At 38.2% G+C, this 16,305-nt stretch overlaps 2 protein-coding genes across 3 annotated transcripts in view; one reads left to right on the forward strand and one right to left on the reverse strand.

Moving 5' to 3' along the window:
* LOC148362604 (aromatase-like) lies at nt 1-15,830 on the forward strand. 2 transcript variants are annotated; one of them, XM_088340066.1, is made up of 10 exons: nt 306-814; nt 1,543-1,677; nt 2,716-2,866; nt 2,938-3,092; nt 3,892-4,068; nt 4,148-4,262; nt 4,333-4,447; nt 6,042-6,204; nt 9,927-10,168; nt 10,226-15,830. In XM_088340066.1, exons 1-10 carry the CDS (start codon nt 703-705, stop codon nt 10,511-10,513), a joined length of 1,653 nt encoding a protein of 550 aa, XP_088196192.1. In that variant the 5' UTR covers nt 306-702; the 3' UTR covers nt 10,514-15,830. The 2 variants fall into 2 exon arrangements, with proteins under 2 accessions (XP_088196194.1, XP_088196192.1); XM_088340068.1 differs by lacking the exons at nt 9,927-10,168; nt 10,226-15,830 and adding an exon at nt 6,330-7,487 and having other exon boundaries at nt 1-814.
* The window catches only part of ap4e1 (adaptor related protein complex 4 subunit epsilon 1), a 16,620-nt gene continuing 12,480 nt past the window's right edge, over nt 12,166-16,305 (reverse strand). The window contains exons 19-21 of the mRNA XM_088340070.1: nt 15,565-15,755; nt 15,321-15,481; nt 12,166-13,352 (exon numbers count right to left, since the gene is read on the reverse strand). Of these exons, the coding sequence (XP_088196196.1) occupies nt 13,192-13,352; nt 15,321-15,481; nt 15,565-15,755 (513 nt within the window). The 3' untranslated portion in view covers nt 12,166-13,191. The remainder of the gene's footprint in view (nt 13,353-15,320; nt 15,482-15,564; nt 15,756-16,305) is intronic.

Raw genomic sequence — 16,305 nt, forward strand, 5'->3', positions numbered from 1 at the left:
TTTTTTTTTTTTTTTAAGAATTCATTTTTTTAACACTAGGAGGCACTAAAATAATCTACAAAGTCCCTTTAACGTTGGCTCTTATTTGCTGTACTGTATTTCACATTGATACTGATGCATACGAAAGCTAGTCTCTGGCAAAACAAGCAAAGAAGAGTTTTTGGCCAATCAAGATCATATGTTCACAACCTTATTGAATGATGTATCCGCATCCATATTCATTCTTTAACAATGTTTCTGCCTTAAAAATTCAGCTGCTATTTTTCTGGTCCTCCCTGTGCGACAAGAAGAGCTCAAACTGATTTATGACTCATTATTCTCCTTTATTCTCCTTTTGAAACAGTTGAATCCTCGCTCCCTTTGACGCAGGTCAGTCTGACCCAGCTAATTAAGCTCCTCTTGAAAAGCCTCCTCACTCCAAAGATTTGCAGCCTTTCTTTATTTTCTTCCTTTCAAAAATGTGCAGCAAGGCTATGTGAAAACCAATTGAAAAACTTCCCTTTTTTCATCTTTATTAAATAAAAACATTTCTTGGAGAGGCTAAGGGGGGGATGTTCCTTTTAGAGCTTGCTTTGTTACTCAGATGTGCATAGTGGTACTCGGGACACTCAAGTGCTCGTGTTTCTAGGCAACGAAGGAGAAAGTGAAAGCCTTGGGAATAAAAACCTGAAAAATAAAACAAAGGATGTAGAAACACTTAAAATGAGATGTAGTTTGCGGGTGAGAGAGACCTTGTCTTATAAAACTGGAGAGGGGGAAACAGCATCCTTCAGGAGGAACTCCAACCTGAGAGCAGCATCAGTGGAGTTTAAAGGTGAGTAAAATTACTTTGATTTAAAAATTGCTTACTGAACTACAAGTTATATTTGTAATTTTTTAATATTTGATAATCCTGAATGTGATTTAATAAGTGAAAGTATATTAAATTCAATTATAAAGCCTGCATAAAATAAATACAAATGCAGAACTATGCAGTTAAAATGACTGATTTCTTTTCTTGTTTTATATTTTATTTATAAGTATAGGGTGGTTTACGGACTTCTTATTACCTAAATATTTAAAAGGACAGTGTGTATTATCTAATCCCCTAGATGTCGCTGTATTTTGTCATGTAGCCGATAACGAGTTATAAAAGCACATGGAATAATTCAAACTACGGCGACTGAGTAATCACAAAGCACCATTTTTCTTCATATTTTTTTGTCCAGCCCTTACAAAGTTTTGGGGCTACCCTTAGCAGAAAGATAGCGGACAATTATGTCCGCTACCTTGAGGTGAAGTTCATATAATGGAAAATAAATGCAAATTTTCTAAATCTATGTTTTTTATACAAAGGTTTTAGTATTTTTTTTTCTTATTTTTAAAATCAATATTGGTTTTAAGAAGATCTCTTTACCATTTAATAACAGAGCTTCTATAGCAGTCAGTGGCACTGAATGCACATAGTAAACATTTTAAGCGATCTAAATCAGTGTTTTACTTCTTGTAAGGTGAAAGTGTTAGTAATTATAGCCGCTTGTTCTTCCATGGCCACAATATCAGGTACCATGTCACTGCTGGAGGTGCTTACCATCGGCCACACGGCAGGTTGCCTTGCACCCGTTAGTGTCGCTTTACTACTTCTGCTGTTGCTTCTCCTCACCGTCTGGGAATGGAGACATTGGTCGGACATACCAGGTAAAAGGTTTGTCGACCATCATGATAAACGTGTCAGCCATTGCACATTCACCATAATTGTATATTAATTCATCTGAAGTTGAATTAAAGTAATACCTTTCATTACAAGGGTTATAATTCAGAACACACTTCAAAATAAGAAAAATCTAGAATAAACTACAGAAAAACATTTACATGGTTAAGTTTTTACAGTACTGTATTTGTCATGTTATTCCTTAAAGGCTTTTAAATCAGCATGAAAATAATTAAAAACTCAGGATGGGCAACTATCGATAAAGGTTTCCAGTGACGCTACCAATAATAATGAATTCAATGCAATATTGATAAACTACTTTTCTAGGATTTAAAGGTTAATCTTTAAATGTATGAGCTATATTTTCAGAGGTAAAATCATTTTTATACAGTATCGGTTCCTGCTATAGGTGTCAATGATTATAAAAGTCTTGATTATTAAATCTGTATTGTGTATTGTGTGTATACTGTAATTGTACAAACAATAATTCAAAAATAAGATATTGAGAAGGGGGCAACAGACAACTAGTTTTTTTACAATAAAAAAGTGTAGCTATCCATCTCCGTTCATGTTTACCGCAAAGAAAATGTCTGTTAAACCATCAAAATGAACAATCCTAATCCTGTCAACCTCTCAGACTGTACTCCAACAATCATGCTCAAAAATGTGGATTTTTAAAATTGATTGATGAATGAAAGATTTTGTCATTGAACATCATAAATCCTCATCAAAAGAAAAAAAGTTAGGAGCCCAGCTCTCTGATGATTTTTCCAATCAACAGTGAACCAAAAGGGAGCACCACTATTTAGTAAATGACATTGAAACATCACGAAAAATTAACAGGAGACAGAACAAAGTTACAAACAATGCACACCCCTAACAGATAAATAATATTTCAACATGTAACGAAGGTATTAAAATTTTGGCAAATGGTCTTTGACACCAGTATAATTGTAACAATTACAAGCACTAAAGTAATGATGGTTTAAGACAGATATCCTTCATATTTCCCTGTCTTCCGTCAGGTCCTTCTTTTCTGGCGGGACTTGGCCCGGTTCTGTCCTATGCCCGCTTCATCTGGACCGGCATTGGAACAGCCAGCAACTACTATAACAACAAATACGGCAGCGTCGCACGGGTGTGGATCAACAACGAAGAGACTTTGGTCATCAGTAGGCAAGTTTGGTTGGTTGGCAAACTTATGTTTGCACAAAAACATTTACTATTTTTGTTTTATTTTTTTGCAGGTCCTCTGCAGTGTATCATGTACTAAGGAGCGCTCATTACGTAGCCCGATTCGGGAGTAAAAGAGGCTTGGAATGCATTGGGATGGAAGGGAAGGGGATTATTTTCAACAGCGATGTGGAGCTCTGGAAGAAATTCAGAGTTTATTTTATGAAAGGTAGGAGATTTAGTGAGTGTGTGTTATCAAATTGACAGCTTTACACGAAGACAATCCTAATTCAAAAATTAAAGGGATATTGTGTATTATTAACTTCCTCTTAGAGGAAAAAAACTATTAAAAAAAATATTGATTTTAATAATAAAAGTACTTGAACTATAATATAAAAGTGATTTTTTTTAAAATACCTAAATTTAACATACCACAAGGCTCACATACAGGGAGCTGGCATGATTGGATGCCATCTAGCTGCTACGTGTACAAAAAAGGAGAAAATTGTGCTCAGCTTGTTGGCGTCCGTGACAAGCACGCATCCATGGGGAACAGAAGCCAATGTGCGTGCAGATTCTCCACAAAGACAATAAACTAAGAGCAAAGACGCTGACTAATTTAAAAAAAAAAAGTCAGCGAGAGAGAAGCCCTCCTTCTCCTGCAAATAAAAAAACAAAAAGTCCTTACAAATATATATATTTTAGAAAAGTCATTGAAAGAGAAGCCCGAAACGGAACTAATTATCAACATTTAAAGGCCTGAGCAAAATTGCGGGACAGGCTCGGGTGTAAGATCTTACCACTACATCAGGTAAACTCCTGTCTTTTGTTTTTACAGAGGAGAAAGAATACATGTCTATGACTCCTCTTGTATTGATCGGTTGCACATTAGAACATTTAGCTAGCAGATATTTATAAATGTACAGGGCATTTAATTATTTTAAAGGTTTTATAATTTCTTTAGATTAGTTTGCCATGCTGTTTTGACCCATTCTACAATTCGCATTGTACATTTTATGACTTGGCAGCCCTGTCAGGACCCGGCCTAAAGAGGACAGCTTCCATCTGTGTGAGCGCCACAACGGAACATTTGTATCGCCTTCAGGACATGACTGATATGTCAGGACACGTGGACGCTCTTAATCTGCTGCGAGCCATCGTGGTGGACATCTCGAACAGTTTATTCCTCAGGGTGCCTATCGACGGTCAGAGGAAAATACACTCTTTTTTTTCTCTACACTTGATTGTCGAACTGCAAACCATTTTTTTCTTTTGATTTTTCAGAGAAGGACTTGTTGATGAAAATCAAAAACTATTTCAACACTTGGCAGGCAGTTTTGATTAAGCCAGATATATTCTTCAAAATCGGATGGCTCTACAATAGACATAAAAAAGCAGCGTAAGATGAAAACAAACACATTTTTTTTAACAATATCGCATACATTGTTATGTTGCTGCTCTGTGACCAGGCATGAGCTTCAAGATGCGATGGAAAAGCTTCTAGACCTCAAACGAAAGAGCATTGAAGAATCGGAAAAGCTGGATGAAGAGCTTGACTTTGCAACGGAGCTTATTTTTGCTCAGGTGACTTTTTAATAGTCAGTGGATTCAAAACATTATCGATCCTGAGAATGTTGGTATCGTTCTGATTCAAGTAAATACAGGGAAGTCTCGATCGATACAAATCTTAAAGGTACATTTTGCTTGGAGATTTTATAATCACTGAATAATTGAACCCCTTTCCCCTGAGTTAATTTAGAATTACGATAAATTTAAAGCACTAAAATGTTCCATCATCATCATCAGCTGCACCGCTTATCCTCAGTAGGGTCGCGGGGGTGCTGGAGCCTATCCCAGCAATCATCGGGCAGTGGGCAGGGGACACCCTGAACTGGTTGCCAGCCAATCGCAGGGCACACGGGGACAGACAACTCACTCGCTTATTCACACCTAGGGACAATTTGGACCGGCCAATTCACCTGTAATGCATGTTTTTGGAATGTGGGAGGAAACCGGAGTGCCCGGAGGAAACCCACGCAAGCACGGGGAAAACATAAAAACTCTGCACAGGAAGTCTGGAGCTGGATTTGAACCCACGCGGGAGGTTCCCATGACATGAACTGTGCCGCACATGCGCTAACCACTGCGCCGCTGTGCTGCCCCTAAAATGTTCTATTCTTATTAAATAACCACCATGCTAACTTTTTCAGTATAAAAATATATATAAATATTCTATTACAACTGTTTATCAGAAAAAAGTCAAGAGTCAAATAAAAAAAAACTGCAACGTAACAAAAATACAAATAAAGTACACTGTATCGCGGTTTCCCTACTTTTTATCATTTATTTTGATCTGCAATGTGATCTGCTAAACAGTTTCCCCACCCTTTTTCTGCCTGTGTCTGCCTGTGTGTCATAAGAAAGAAAGATAGCTCGACAGACTTAAATAATCAAAACTCTTTTTAGATTTCAAAGTTTCTCCAAAAGCCATCAAGTCAAAACGGTCTGGACCGACAAAAGCACCTAGGGTTCCTTCTTTGGTTTCAATTTATAATAGAGCATTCAATAAGTAAAGGTTTCTACTCTACTATCGCAGTCCTTTTTGGAACGCAACCCCCAGGAAAAACAAGAGATTTCTTTGTAACAGGGTCACACTATACTTTCCATTGCAGGCCATCTTAAAAATGAAGTCTAAGTGCAAATGGTGTAAACAATACAATGTAAAATCTTTAACAGTATACTACAAAAACTGTTTCAGAACAAATGTCAAGAGAGTCAAACCAAAAAAAAGCAACAACGTAACGAAAATACAAATACTGTATAACGATGTCAACAAGACAACTGAAATACCTTCCGATGCACAATATTTTAAAAATAAAGTTAGTAGTGCAAATATAAACAAAAAATGTGAACATGATTGGATTGAATTTGAAACGTTATAATGTGTGTATAACTAACAGTATTATAATAGTATTAATCCACTCCAAGTACTTGTGCAGTATCTATATTATGGATATTTGGATCGATCCACCCACCCTTACCAAATCAACTGTTGAAAACAGGAGTTGGCGAGAATAGACTGAATTTCTCCACAATTAACACCTTACAAGGAAGTGGAAGTATAAATGCTATAATGCATTAAAAAAAACACTGACCAGTTCTGACCTGACCTAAATAGAATCAAGGGGAGATTTCCGGCGATGATGTGAGGCAATGCGTACTGGAGATGGTGATCGCTGCTCCCGACACTCTTTCCATCAGCCTCTTCTTCATGCTGATTCTGCTCAAACAGAACCCAGAGACCGAGCAAAGCCTGGTAGAGGAGATGGAAGCCGTCATTAGTAGGTTGACATTATTTTCATCAGTTGGAACTTGTTTGATTTTTATTTTGAGAGTTAGCAAGATGAATAGCTTCTCACAATTTATTAATAATCTTAATTTTTTGTTTGTTTTTACTTCTCCACAGGGAAAAAAATCAAACAAAGAATGAAGTTACAGCAACTTCAAAGTTGTCTTGATTGGATCCCTAGTTATGATGAAAATGTTTTTGGCACAATGATGCATTTTTTACAAATACAATTACTTTTAATTTTCTCCCAATGGGTCCAAGAGCATTTAGTCCCTTTTGATCGTAATTTTCCACTTAAAAGTTCCCTGTTTGCACGTCTACCACGTCTTGTGGTTTCGGATAAATAGTTCAGTTGAATGACTTAAGCCAGAGGTGGGCAAACCAAGTCCGAGAGGGCTGCATATCCTGCATGATTATGCAGGTTTCTCTTCTCCATCTCAGATGACACAAATAATAACCTTTTTATCAAGTTAAGCAAGCGCTTGATAGTGATCCTGATGGTTGGAGTCACCTCCATTTCTAGCACAGAAAACCCAAAAACATGCAGTACATGCGGCCCTAGAGGACTGGGTTTGTCCACCCCTCACTTAAGGGAATTGTATGGAATTTACAACATTTGCTAATTGATGCTGCCATCTCCAGGCTTAAAGTAATGATTGCAGCCTTGTCAGTTTGTTCATGATACGCGTGTACTTAAGTGCATTTCTTAGACGTGCTAGGATAAACGTTTGGACTCTACTTGAGGCAGGCCTTTTCTTACTTTCACCATTTTCACGATACATTAACAAATAGAAACAAACAAAAAACCCGCTAGGAATTGGCAATCCCCCACCCCCCTTGAACATAATGTGTTCCGCAGTGATGAGGTCTGATAAAAGTAAAAAGAAAGCAGATAGGCGCAGTGGGAGATAAAGCAGAAAGGCTCTTTGAACTCAGTCGGACTTTGTTAACACAAACTTAATCGAGAAAATATTTAGCTTGCAACTTTTTAAGGTCACCTCAAACGACGCACTTTAAACGACGCACCCCAACTTTAAGCGCTGGTGAAAAAAATTGGCTGCACCACCTCTCCTTTCGAGCAAGTGTCAGTAAAAAGTTGTCGGCCAACTAAGAGCAATGACGTCATTAAAGAGCGACTGCAATTTCATTTTTGGGATGCAAGGGAATAGAAATAACAGATGTTAAGGGAAGTTTTTTTTCAATCCCAAAATTGGCGTTTCTGTCTTCCTGTTTGATTTTAGGCTATAAAACCAATTAAATTTGTGACAAAGTAAATCCAATTGGGTCACCCATTTTTTTGAAATGGCACAACAATCACGGTTTTGGTCCTCTCACTTAATACTGTTGCTAATACATAATGGTAAACACCTTGGGACATGAAACTGTTCAGCTGTGTACACCAGATTGAGCAACACAAGGTGCATTGAATTCAAGTCAGAATCTTGAAAAACAAAACAAAAAACAGTTAAATTCCTTTTAAAGGGTATTTCAATTTGGTCAGTATACATATATATATATATATATATATATATATACCAGGGGTGGTGAACACGTGACTCTGGAGCCGCATGCGGCTCTTGGCCAATAAGAATGCGGCTCTTTGCCTAATCATATTTTCTATATACTGTGGCTTTTTGCCTTGTTTCATTGTTTAGTTTTTTTGTGTATTGAGGGTGGACACTTTTCTTGAAATCAACACAAAAACAATACATGTTGTATTAAAAGGAGAGGAGTGTGTTATGGGAAATAATATGTTTTTAATTGTGTGTGTGTGTGTGTGTGTGTGTGTGTGTCAGTCATGGCAGGTCAGTGCGTGGTGTGGCTCTTTGACTCTCACAGTTAAAAATTTAGGCTTTTTGTGTCAAACATGTTCCCCACCCCTGCTATATACCTAGATAGAAGTTGTTCAACACCTGTTTATTTTACTTTTCTGGAAAAAAAGCCCAACACTTAGTATTTAACTCTCTTAATTTTCTTTCTTTTATTCATACCAAATGACTTGGACTCATGTAGGCATGTATTTATTGGGGTATTTTAGACACAGATAGTCTTGCTTGGCTCTTTGAGAATCAGCGAGAACAGTTTTGCTCCAGCCACCATGGAAACATCGTGATGTTATGTGTGGAAAGATTTGAAAACTGATTTAATTTATTAGATCAGCAGGCAACAACCTTTTTGAAGCTGTGCGCTACTTGTTACTGATTGGCACGATAAGCTTCAAGTTTGTTTGATATACATTTCTAAAAGATCAATTTGTTATTTTATGTTGTTGCTATGTTATGTTGTAAGTTGTTACCATTAAAAGTTGAGTTGAAATAAGATCAGTCAACCACTAAAACACTTTTCAAATCAAGTTTTCGGAAAATCACAATGACCCATCACCAGTGAACTTTTTTCAAAACCTGTCCGTGGGCTACCTGAGGCCCAGGGACACCATGCTGGAGACCCCCTTATTACATGAATGCAATTTTATGGATCAAACATGACTAAAAACTCGAACGAGTACCGTAAATTCCGGACTATAGAGCACACCTGATAAGCCGCACCCACCACATTTTAAAAGGAAAAACGATTTTGTACTTACACAAGCCGCACCTGTATATAAGCCGCACGCGCCCACATTAAAAAAATGTAACACAAATACAAAATTAACCCAAACCCAACTAAGTCCCGCGATTGAAACTGAATGTCCTTCATAAAAGTACACAGTCCAAAAATCACAGCAGGCAAAATTAACGGAAAATTATACCGGTGCTTAAGGTTTGATGCAGACCTGCAGAGTCCGGGTCCCGTTGAAAGTAATCCAAAGGTAAGGGTGGGAAGAATATATATCCACTATTGTCCGCCGCGTTCACAAACAGTCACCTTTACCAGTCCCCACTTCCCGTAACCCCGCGTTTGTTTCACCCCTTCTTTTTTATTCGCCCGTGCAAAACATATCAGAATAAGTGTCTGAAATAAATACATTACAAAAATATACAAATGCAAATACATATTATACGTGGTTACACATAATTACAAAGAAAGACGGTACACCAAGAGAGTTTTCAAAGCTTTAATAATAATAATATAACTTTCCTCCCAAACGGTGCCCGTGACAGGGCAGTTAATGGTAGCAACACGCTAGCAACACAGTAAACGGGTCTGTTAAAAAAACATACCGTACTTGTAAAAATCACAGTAAACCGTCCTCATCTTCCTCCTTAGAACTGAAGCCGTCAAAGTAGTCTTCCTCAGTGTCGGAAAGAAACTTTGTCATATAGACGTCGTCCCACGCTCCCTTATTCCAAAACACGCTAGCAACACGCTCGCTCCTTCTTTATCGGACTGCTCGATTGATTTTAGCTTGAAAGCTGCGTCATGTGCCTTTCTTTTTGCATTTTGCATGATGAGGGTATGTTTACGCTAATTTAATTTACTGTATGCACAAGCCAAGAAGTTGCATTCTTCCTCGGCGCATATATTCCAGCGGTCTAAATCTTACCTCTTGTACTCGAGCGCCGCTGGCGGCCGTTTGAAAAATTACATAAATTGGCCGCGTCACTGAATAAGCCGCATGGTTGAACGTTTGGGAAAAAAGTAGCGGCTTATAGTCCGGAATTTACGGTAGGTGCTCATGAGCCTGGAGAGAAACCCTCCAAAACTGGTATTGATTTTAAAAAAAAAATAATAATAATAATAATAATAATTCATGCCTTACCATTGCTGCCGCAGGTGAAAGTGGTGCAGGAAAGGTGGATTACGCACGTCTGAAAGTGCTTGAGATTTTCATCAATGAATCGCTGAGGTATCATCCTGTGGTTGACTTCACCATGCGGAGATCTCTGCAGGATGACATAATTGAAGGTATCAGCATTAAAAAAGGAACAAACATCATTCTCAACATCGGCCTCATGCACAAGACGGAATTTTTCCCCGAGGCCAAAGTCTTCAACCTTCACAATTTTGACAAAACGGTTAGTCTGCCTGTCCTGTCACTACAAAACACTCTCAAACCTCAATTTGTCCTGTAGGTCCCCAAACGGTTTTTCCAGCCGTTTGGTTGTGGTCCTCGCTCCTGCGTGGGGAAGAACATCGCCATGGTGATGATGAAGGCCATCCTGGTTACGATCCTGACTAGTTTCAGTGTTTGCCCGCGCCAGGGTCACACAATCAGCAACATTCCACAGACCAACGATTTGTCCCAGCAACCGGTGGAAGACGATCACAGCTTGGCCATGCGATTCATCCCCAGAAGGCCACTCCAATCCGCTCTCCATACTGACAACATCAGCTCGGACTGCTTGGTTTGCAAAATCTGAAAAAAGATGCTGAAAGTGCTTGGTCATGTGAGCCTTTGTCCTCAAAAAGGTGAAGCACCAACTTAACAATACTTACACAGGCACATATCTTTTATCCTCTGCAATCACAACATATTGCAGTAACTAAGGCACTTATAGTAGTCAAATGATATTACATTTTTTACACAGACCAGAAAGTGCGATGATTAAAAAAAAAGTTGAATTATTCACAATCTATTTCGTCTTCAATAACAAAGTACTATGACTGACTTATTTTTTCTTTTCTCCTCGTTGACAGGACTTGAATGGAATTTCCTTTTAAAAGGTGAAAACCGGTTTTAAATGCACACAACGAATTCAACCTGCATTTAAGATAGACATTCAGGGTTCATACACCTTTTGCATGGACAAATAGGAGCACGTTTAAGAACTTTTAAAAGAAGATTTTCAAATTTCTTCAATAACATAAAAAGGAAAAAATGGTTTAAATCATGGATTTTGCAGAGCCACAAATAAAGCTGAAATTTACATATGCAATTTTTAATCTTTTGGGTGCATTTATCAAGACAAATGAATTTTTGATCTTGAGTAATTCGCAAATCTCTCCCTATATAGGTTTTGAGTAAAAAATGCAATAATATATAGCTTGAATTTTCGGTTGGAAGGAGTTCTTCTCATTGCAATTTATGTCTGTAATTGATGCGTCAACAATGAACTAACACGCATTTCAATGTGTGTTTAGGTGTAGCATCCGCCTGTCCTTTTGGGCGCCTCCCGTAGGGGGTGATGCCATACAAACTTATACAAGGTGCAGTTGGTAAGGGGAGAAGAAATGTAACTATAAAGTAAAGCCATCAGAAAACAGTGTAAATAACATTTTTAAGCCAAATTGTTGAGAAACACAGCAACATTTTAAAGCATTTATAAGCACTCCACCCTAAATGTAAGCATTTCTCAATCCTTAAAACACAAGATTAGAATTCAATCTTTTTCAAGGATTTCAAGCACCCATACGAACCCTGAAATTTGATATAAATAAAAATGGGTAGAAATGTATTCAAGGTCAAGTCACATGAAGTTTGATATTTTTAGTTTAAAGCTGTATTAGTACAACGAACGAAAATAATTCAAATTTTCGTAAAAAATAATTGTAACATGGGCAGCACGGCGGCGCAGTGGTTAGCTTGTGCGGCACAGTTCATGTCATGGGAACCTGTCGTGGGTTCAAATCCAGCTCCAGACTTCCTGTGTGGAGTTTGTATGTTCTCCCCATGCTTGCGTGGGTTTCCTCCGGGCACTCCGGTTTCCTCCCGCGTTCCAAAAACATGTGTTTCAGGTGAATTGGCCGGTCCAAATTGTCCCTAGGTGTGAATGAGCGAATGAGTTGTCTGTCCCTGTGTGCCCTGCGATTGGCTGGCAACCAGTTCAGGGTGTCCCCTGCCCACTGCCCGGAGATGGCTGGGATGGGCTCCAGCCCCCCCGCGACCCTAATGAGGATAAGCGGTACGGCTGATGAGATGAGATAATTGTAACATTTCAAATGTAATTGCTTTTGGAGTGTTCAGTTATTTCATTCCCAAATTGCTAGATTTGGATTTACTGAATAGAACCTAAGAATTAAATAAATTGTCAATATTTGCATATAAACATATTTATTCATGCACGGCAAAAAATGACAAAGGCAAACATTGTAAATTTATTGACGTTAGTGTTTTCAGTCAGGCACCAACTTACTTCTGTACCACAGGCACAAACAAAATATGTCACCTTGGCTTTTGAACATAAGGCTTTGGGTTTAAGTCTTGCTTTATACGTGCAATAATGCTTCACATGAGACTGTAAAATACACACCACACAGACAAAAATAAAATTACCCTTTAAATTCTAAATAAAAAAAGCTGACAGAATATGACATTGCAACATACTGTACACTTGGGTTTGCTTCATGATTTTTTTTTAAATCAATGAACATATCCAACCAATAAATATGTTCACCAACAATGATTGAATAGAAAAATATAATTGCTATCATTCACGTCCCACCAAATGAACAACCTGAAATAGGAGTGCATAGGTTCAAACAAGACATCCCATGGATGAAAATAATAGAAAAACTCATTAAGACTTAATTTGTGTTATATTGGTTGGAATCAGTTACGGATTGAGTAGGGAATCCATTTAATTGTATTTTTTTAAATACTGCAACAGATTTAAAGATGCCACACAATTAACTGCCATTTCTTCAAAAGTAAACAATCCTGAAGCTTGTTTTACGAACCCCATACATGCAAGTGGTCTATTTCCTTTTCAAGTATACAGCATTGACAGATTTCTCATTTCAAGACATATTTACTTTTTTCTAGTACTTTCCTTCTTTGATATTATTTTTTTACGATTTATCAATTTAATAACGCTGACGACTTTGGAAATGAATAAGAAATTAATTAAAACGTATTACAAAGTAATTGGACTCATTAATGATTACACCTAGTCATTAAAAAAATGTGTTGTCTGTGAGTTTTCTGTATTTCTCTAACGATTAAAATTGAAAGATTATCAATTCTTATTACGAAAGAGTACCTAATGTCCAGTGAGTTTATCGTAGATGCAATGGGAAGTACGGTCTTTATATACTCCATTTTTGTTGTTGTTTTCTGTGGAGAAGAGCTGATGCAGCTCAGTGTTGTGACGTGAGTTGTTCAAAGTTCCTGTAATGCTCTCTGACAGTGATAGAGCAGGCAGTCAGGTAGGTCAGGGATCGGAGAGCGCAGCCACACAGCCAGCGAGCCACCGTGCACCCGGCAGTGCATCAAACAGGGTTGATTGTGTAGAATCTGACAGGCTAAGATTCCTTCAACTCCTGAAAAAGTAAAGAAAAAGAGAATTACCAGAATCAAAAAGAGAACTTTATTCATAAAACTATCCATGAAATGCAGTATTTTTATGGAGGGGTTTGAAAAGACTGGACTGGTTTGCTTAACATATTGTCCGCACTGAAAAAAACCTGCACAAGTCACAGATTATTTTGTTAATAGGATTGCATTTTAACTATTCACTGCCACTGACCTTTTTTAGGCATTGTTTGCGGAAAATTAGGTCATGCAAGTAATGTCTAGAACTGTCAATAGCAATGAGTGAGTTATACATTTTCATTTAACAGAAACAAAATTTATGCACATATGAACTGAGTTTGTGTGCGCGTTATACACAAGGTTTTACAGAAGCAAACTGTATTAACGTATTTGTCACTCGAAAAATATCGCTTACCAAATCACAAAACATTGTATGGAACGGGTCACGGCAGTGAGAGCACGCATCCTACCACTAGACCACAAGTGGTATAGATGACATACAAAAAGGCATTAGGTTTTATCCAATTGTAACATTATTTTTATTCACAGTACCAGAGACGTATGTTAGAGAATGGAGAAAACAGAAAGTCACCCAGAAAGATAAATAAATGCAAAAAAAGCACGATAACAGAAATAACTCGAAATTTTGCGTCCTTAGTTTACGTTATCAATAAGTGATAAGAATCTTGGCCGCACATTTTCAACAACGTTTGTCACTCACAATGCTTAGAAAAGGGGAAACAAATTTTATACCTATTTTTATTTTTAAAACGCAGTGGATTACATTGTGGCCGACACGGTGGCGCAGTGGTTACCGCGTGTGCGGCACAGTTCTGAGGTCATGAGATCGAACCTCCTGTGTGGAGTTTGCATGTTCTCCCCACGCTTGCATGGGTTTCCTCCGGGCACTCTGGTTCCCTCCCACATTCCAAAATCATGCATGTTAGGATAATTGGCAGGTCTAAATTGTCCCTAGGTGTGAATGAGCGAGCGAATAGTCTGTCCCTGTGTGCCCTGCGACTGTCTGGCAACCAGTTCAGGGTGTCCCTGCCCACTACCCAAAGATCGCTGGGATAGGCTCCAGCAGCCCCGCGACCCTACTGAGGATAAGCGGTGCAGATTATGGATGGATGGATGGATTGCATTGTACACAAATTTCTGAAATATCAGACATACAACTCATTTTAATAATACTTTTGTCCTATTGTACCCCCCAAAAATAAAGGATGAAATATTTTCTACATTATAAACACTCTAAAGTGAGAAAGATTATTGAGCTTTTTTTGCAGTTTAGAGGATCCAACATGCGATTCTCTCCTAATAAGTTACTAAATAATCCACATGACCAGTCTTAGCTTCACTGAAAAACGAAAAAATATTTCTCGTCGACAGCGGCAAGAAATGAGTTATACTGCACTATTTGTCTTTTTTGGGTTTTAGTTACGTATTGAATCACTTACCCAGGGGTCTCCAACATGGAGCACACGAGCACCATGGTGCCTCCTAAGAACAGCTCAGGTGCCCGCTAACCCATTGTGAAAATAGCTCACCAGTGCTGGGTCGTTGTGATTTTCTAATCAAAAATTTTTTTTGTGGTTGACAGTCTATTTAACACAACTTCCAATCAGTAACTTGGCAATACCATAGTATAAACATAAGTTGTTATTTTAGAAACGGATATCAAACTGGATATAACCATAAGTAGCTCAAAGCTTGAAAAAGGTTCAAGACCCCATTCTAATAGCAATGTCAAATTGCTGCAAAGGACAGACAGGTAAGCAATTGTCACAACTTAAAGACGTTTCAATTTGTGTGAAAGGTTAATTCACAACAAAACCTGTCTGAACTGGCTGTATTTTATGAGCTAACATATTACCATGCAAAGTACCGTTGAAATATACAGATACTGTACATAGTGTAACAATGTGTACCACAATTCAGTCCACTTACAACTATTACTCATCAAATGTCTTTACCAATAATGGCCACAACATGAAGATGAAGTTCCCTTTCTAGCACATCCAACGTTGCTTTCAAAGGATCCTGAACATCAGTCACTAGCGCCAGATTCTGTTTCGTATCATTAGAGAGGGCCAGCCACATAGCGCCGTACTCCTCTGTGGACAGCGCCATAGGCCTGAGCACAAAACCATCGAATAATCAATAATCAGAATTAAACAAGCAAAGTGTTTACTTATCATGTAGGTTGACGGGTTTCACCTGATGAAGGATGGAAGGGGCAGTTTGTATGAGAATTGGCTTGTCTGAGGAGTCTTTTCAGGTATGTTAAAGGAAACCAGGCCTGACAATTGAAAATGAACTGAAGGCCTCTTGGCAGACAAGGAGAACTGAAACACTTGGACGTGGCGGCGCTTTAACTCTTCTATTCCACTTTCAGAGATACAGGTGACCTGGATGGAAAATGGTCAATTTTTGATATGTGCATTTGAATTGATGAAAAGCAATAAATATTTTTGCCAACTAGAGCTCTAATACAACAGGCTGTTTTTGTTGCTAGCATGAACTGTTTCAGTGCTGGAGCTAGTGGCCGCTAGCCACGTTAGCAATAGAGGTATGTTTATTTAAGCGTCGTTAGATTTCTCAACTTCTAAAGGACACAGTCATGAGCAATGTGTCACGTTGTTGTTAGCCCTAGCAACATCAAACACAATATACTAGCTACTCTAGTTATGAGAAATGTTAAATAAACTACATGTTTTTCACACAAAAACCTTGCCCCGACATACGAGAGAAAATCAAAACTAAAGACTAACCGCCAACATCAACTCATCCCAGTTAGCAGATGCGTTTTTCCTGGCATGGATTCCCAATCCCAGGTTGTTGTTTTTTTTATTGTGCTCTCTTGTGCTCCCTCACCCATGCATACAACTCTGTAAACAAACGCCGACTTCCTCCAGGGTAAGTGCTCATAACAAACTCACATTTTATTTCATTAATATC

Source organism: Urocampus carinirostris, chromosome 7 (assembly GCF_059441175.1).
Source record: "Urocampus carinirostris isolate Australia breed hairy pipefish chromosome 7, RoL_Ucar_1.0, whole genome shotgun sequence".
NCBI classification, from domain to species: Eukaryota; Metazoa; Chordata; class Actinopteri; order Syngnathiformes; family Syngnathidae; genus Urocampus; species Urocampus carinirostris.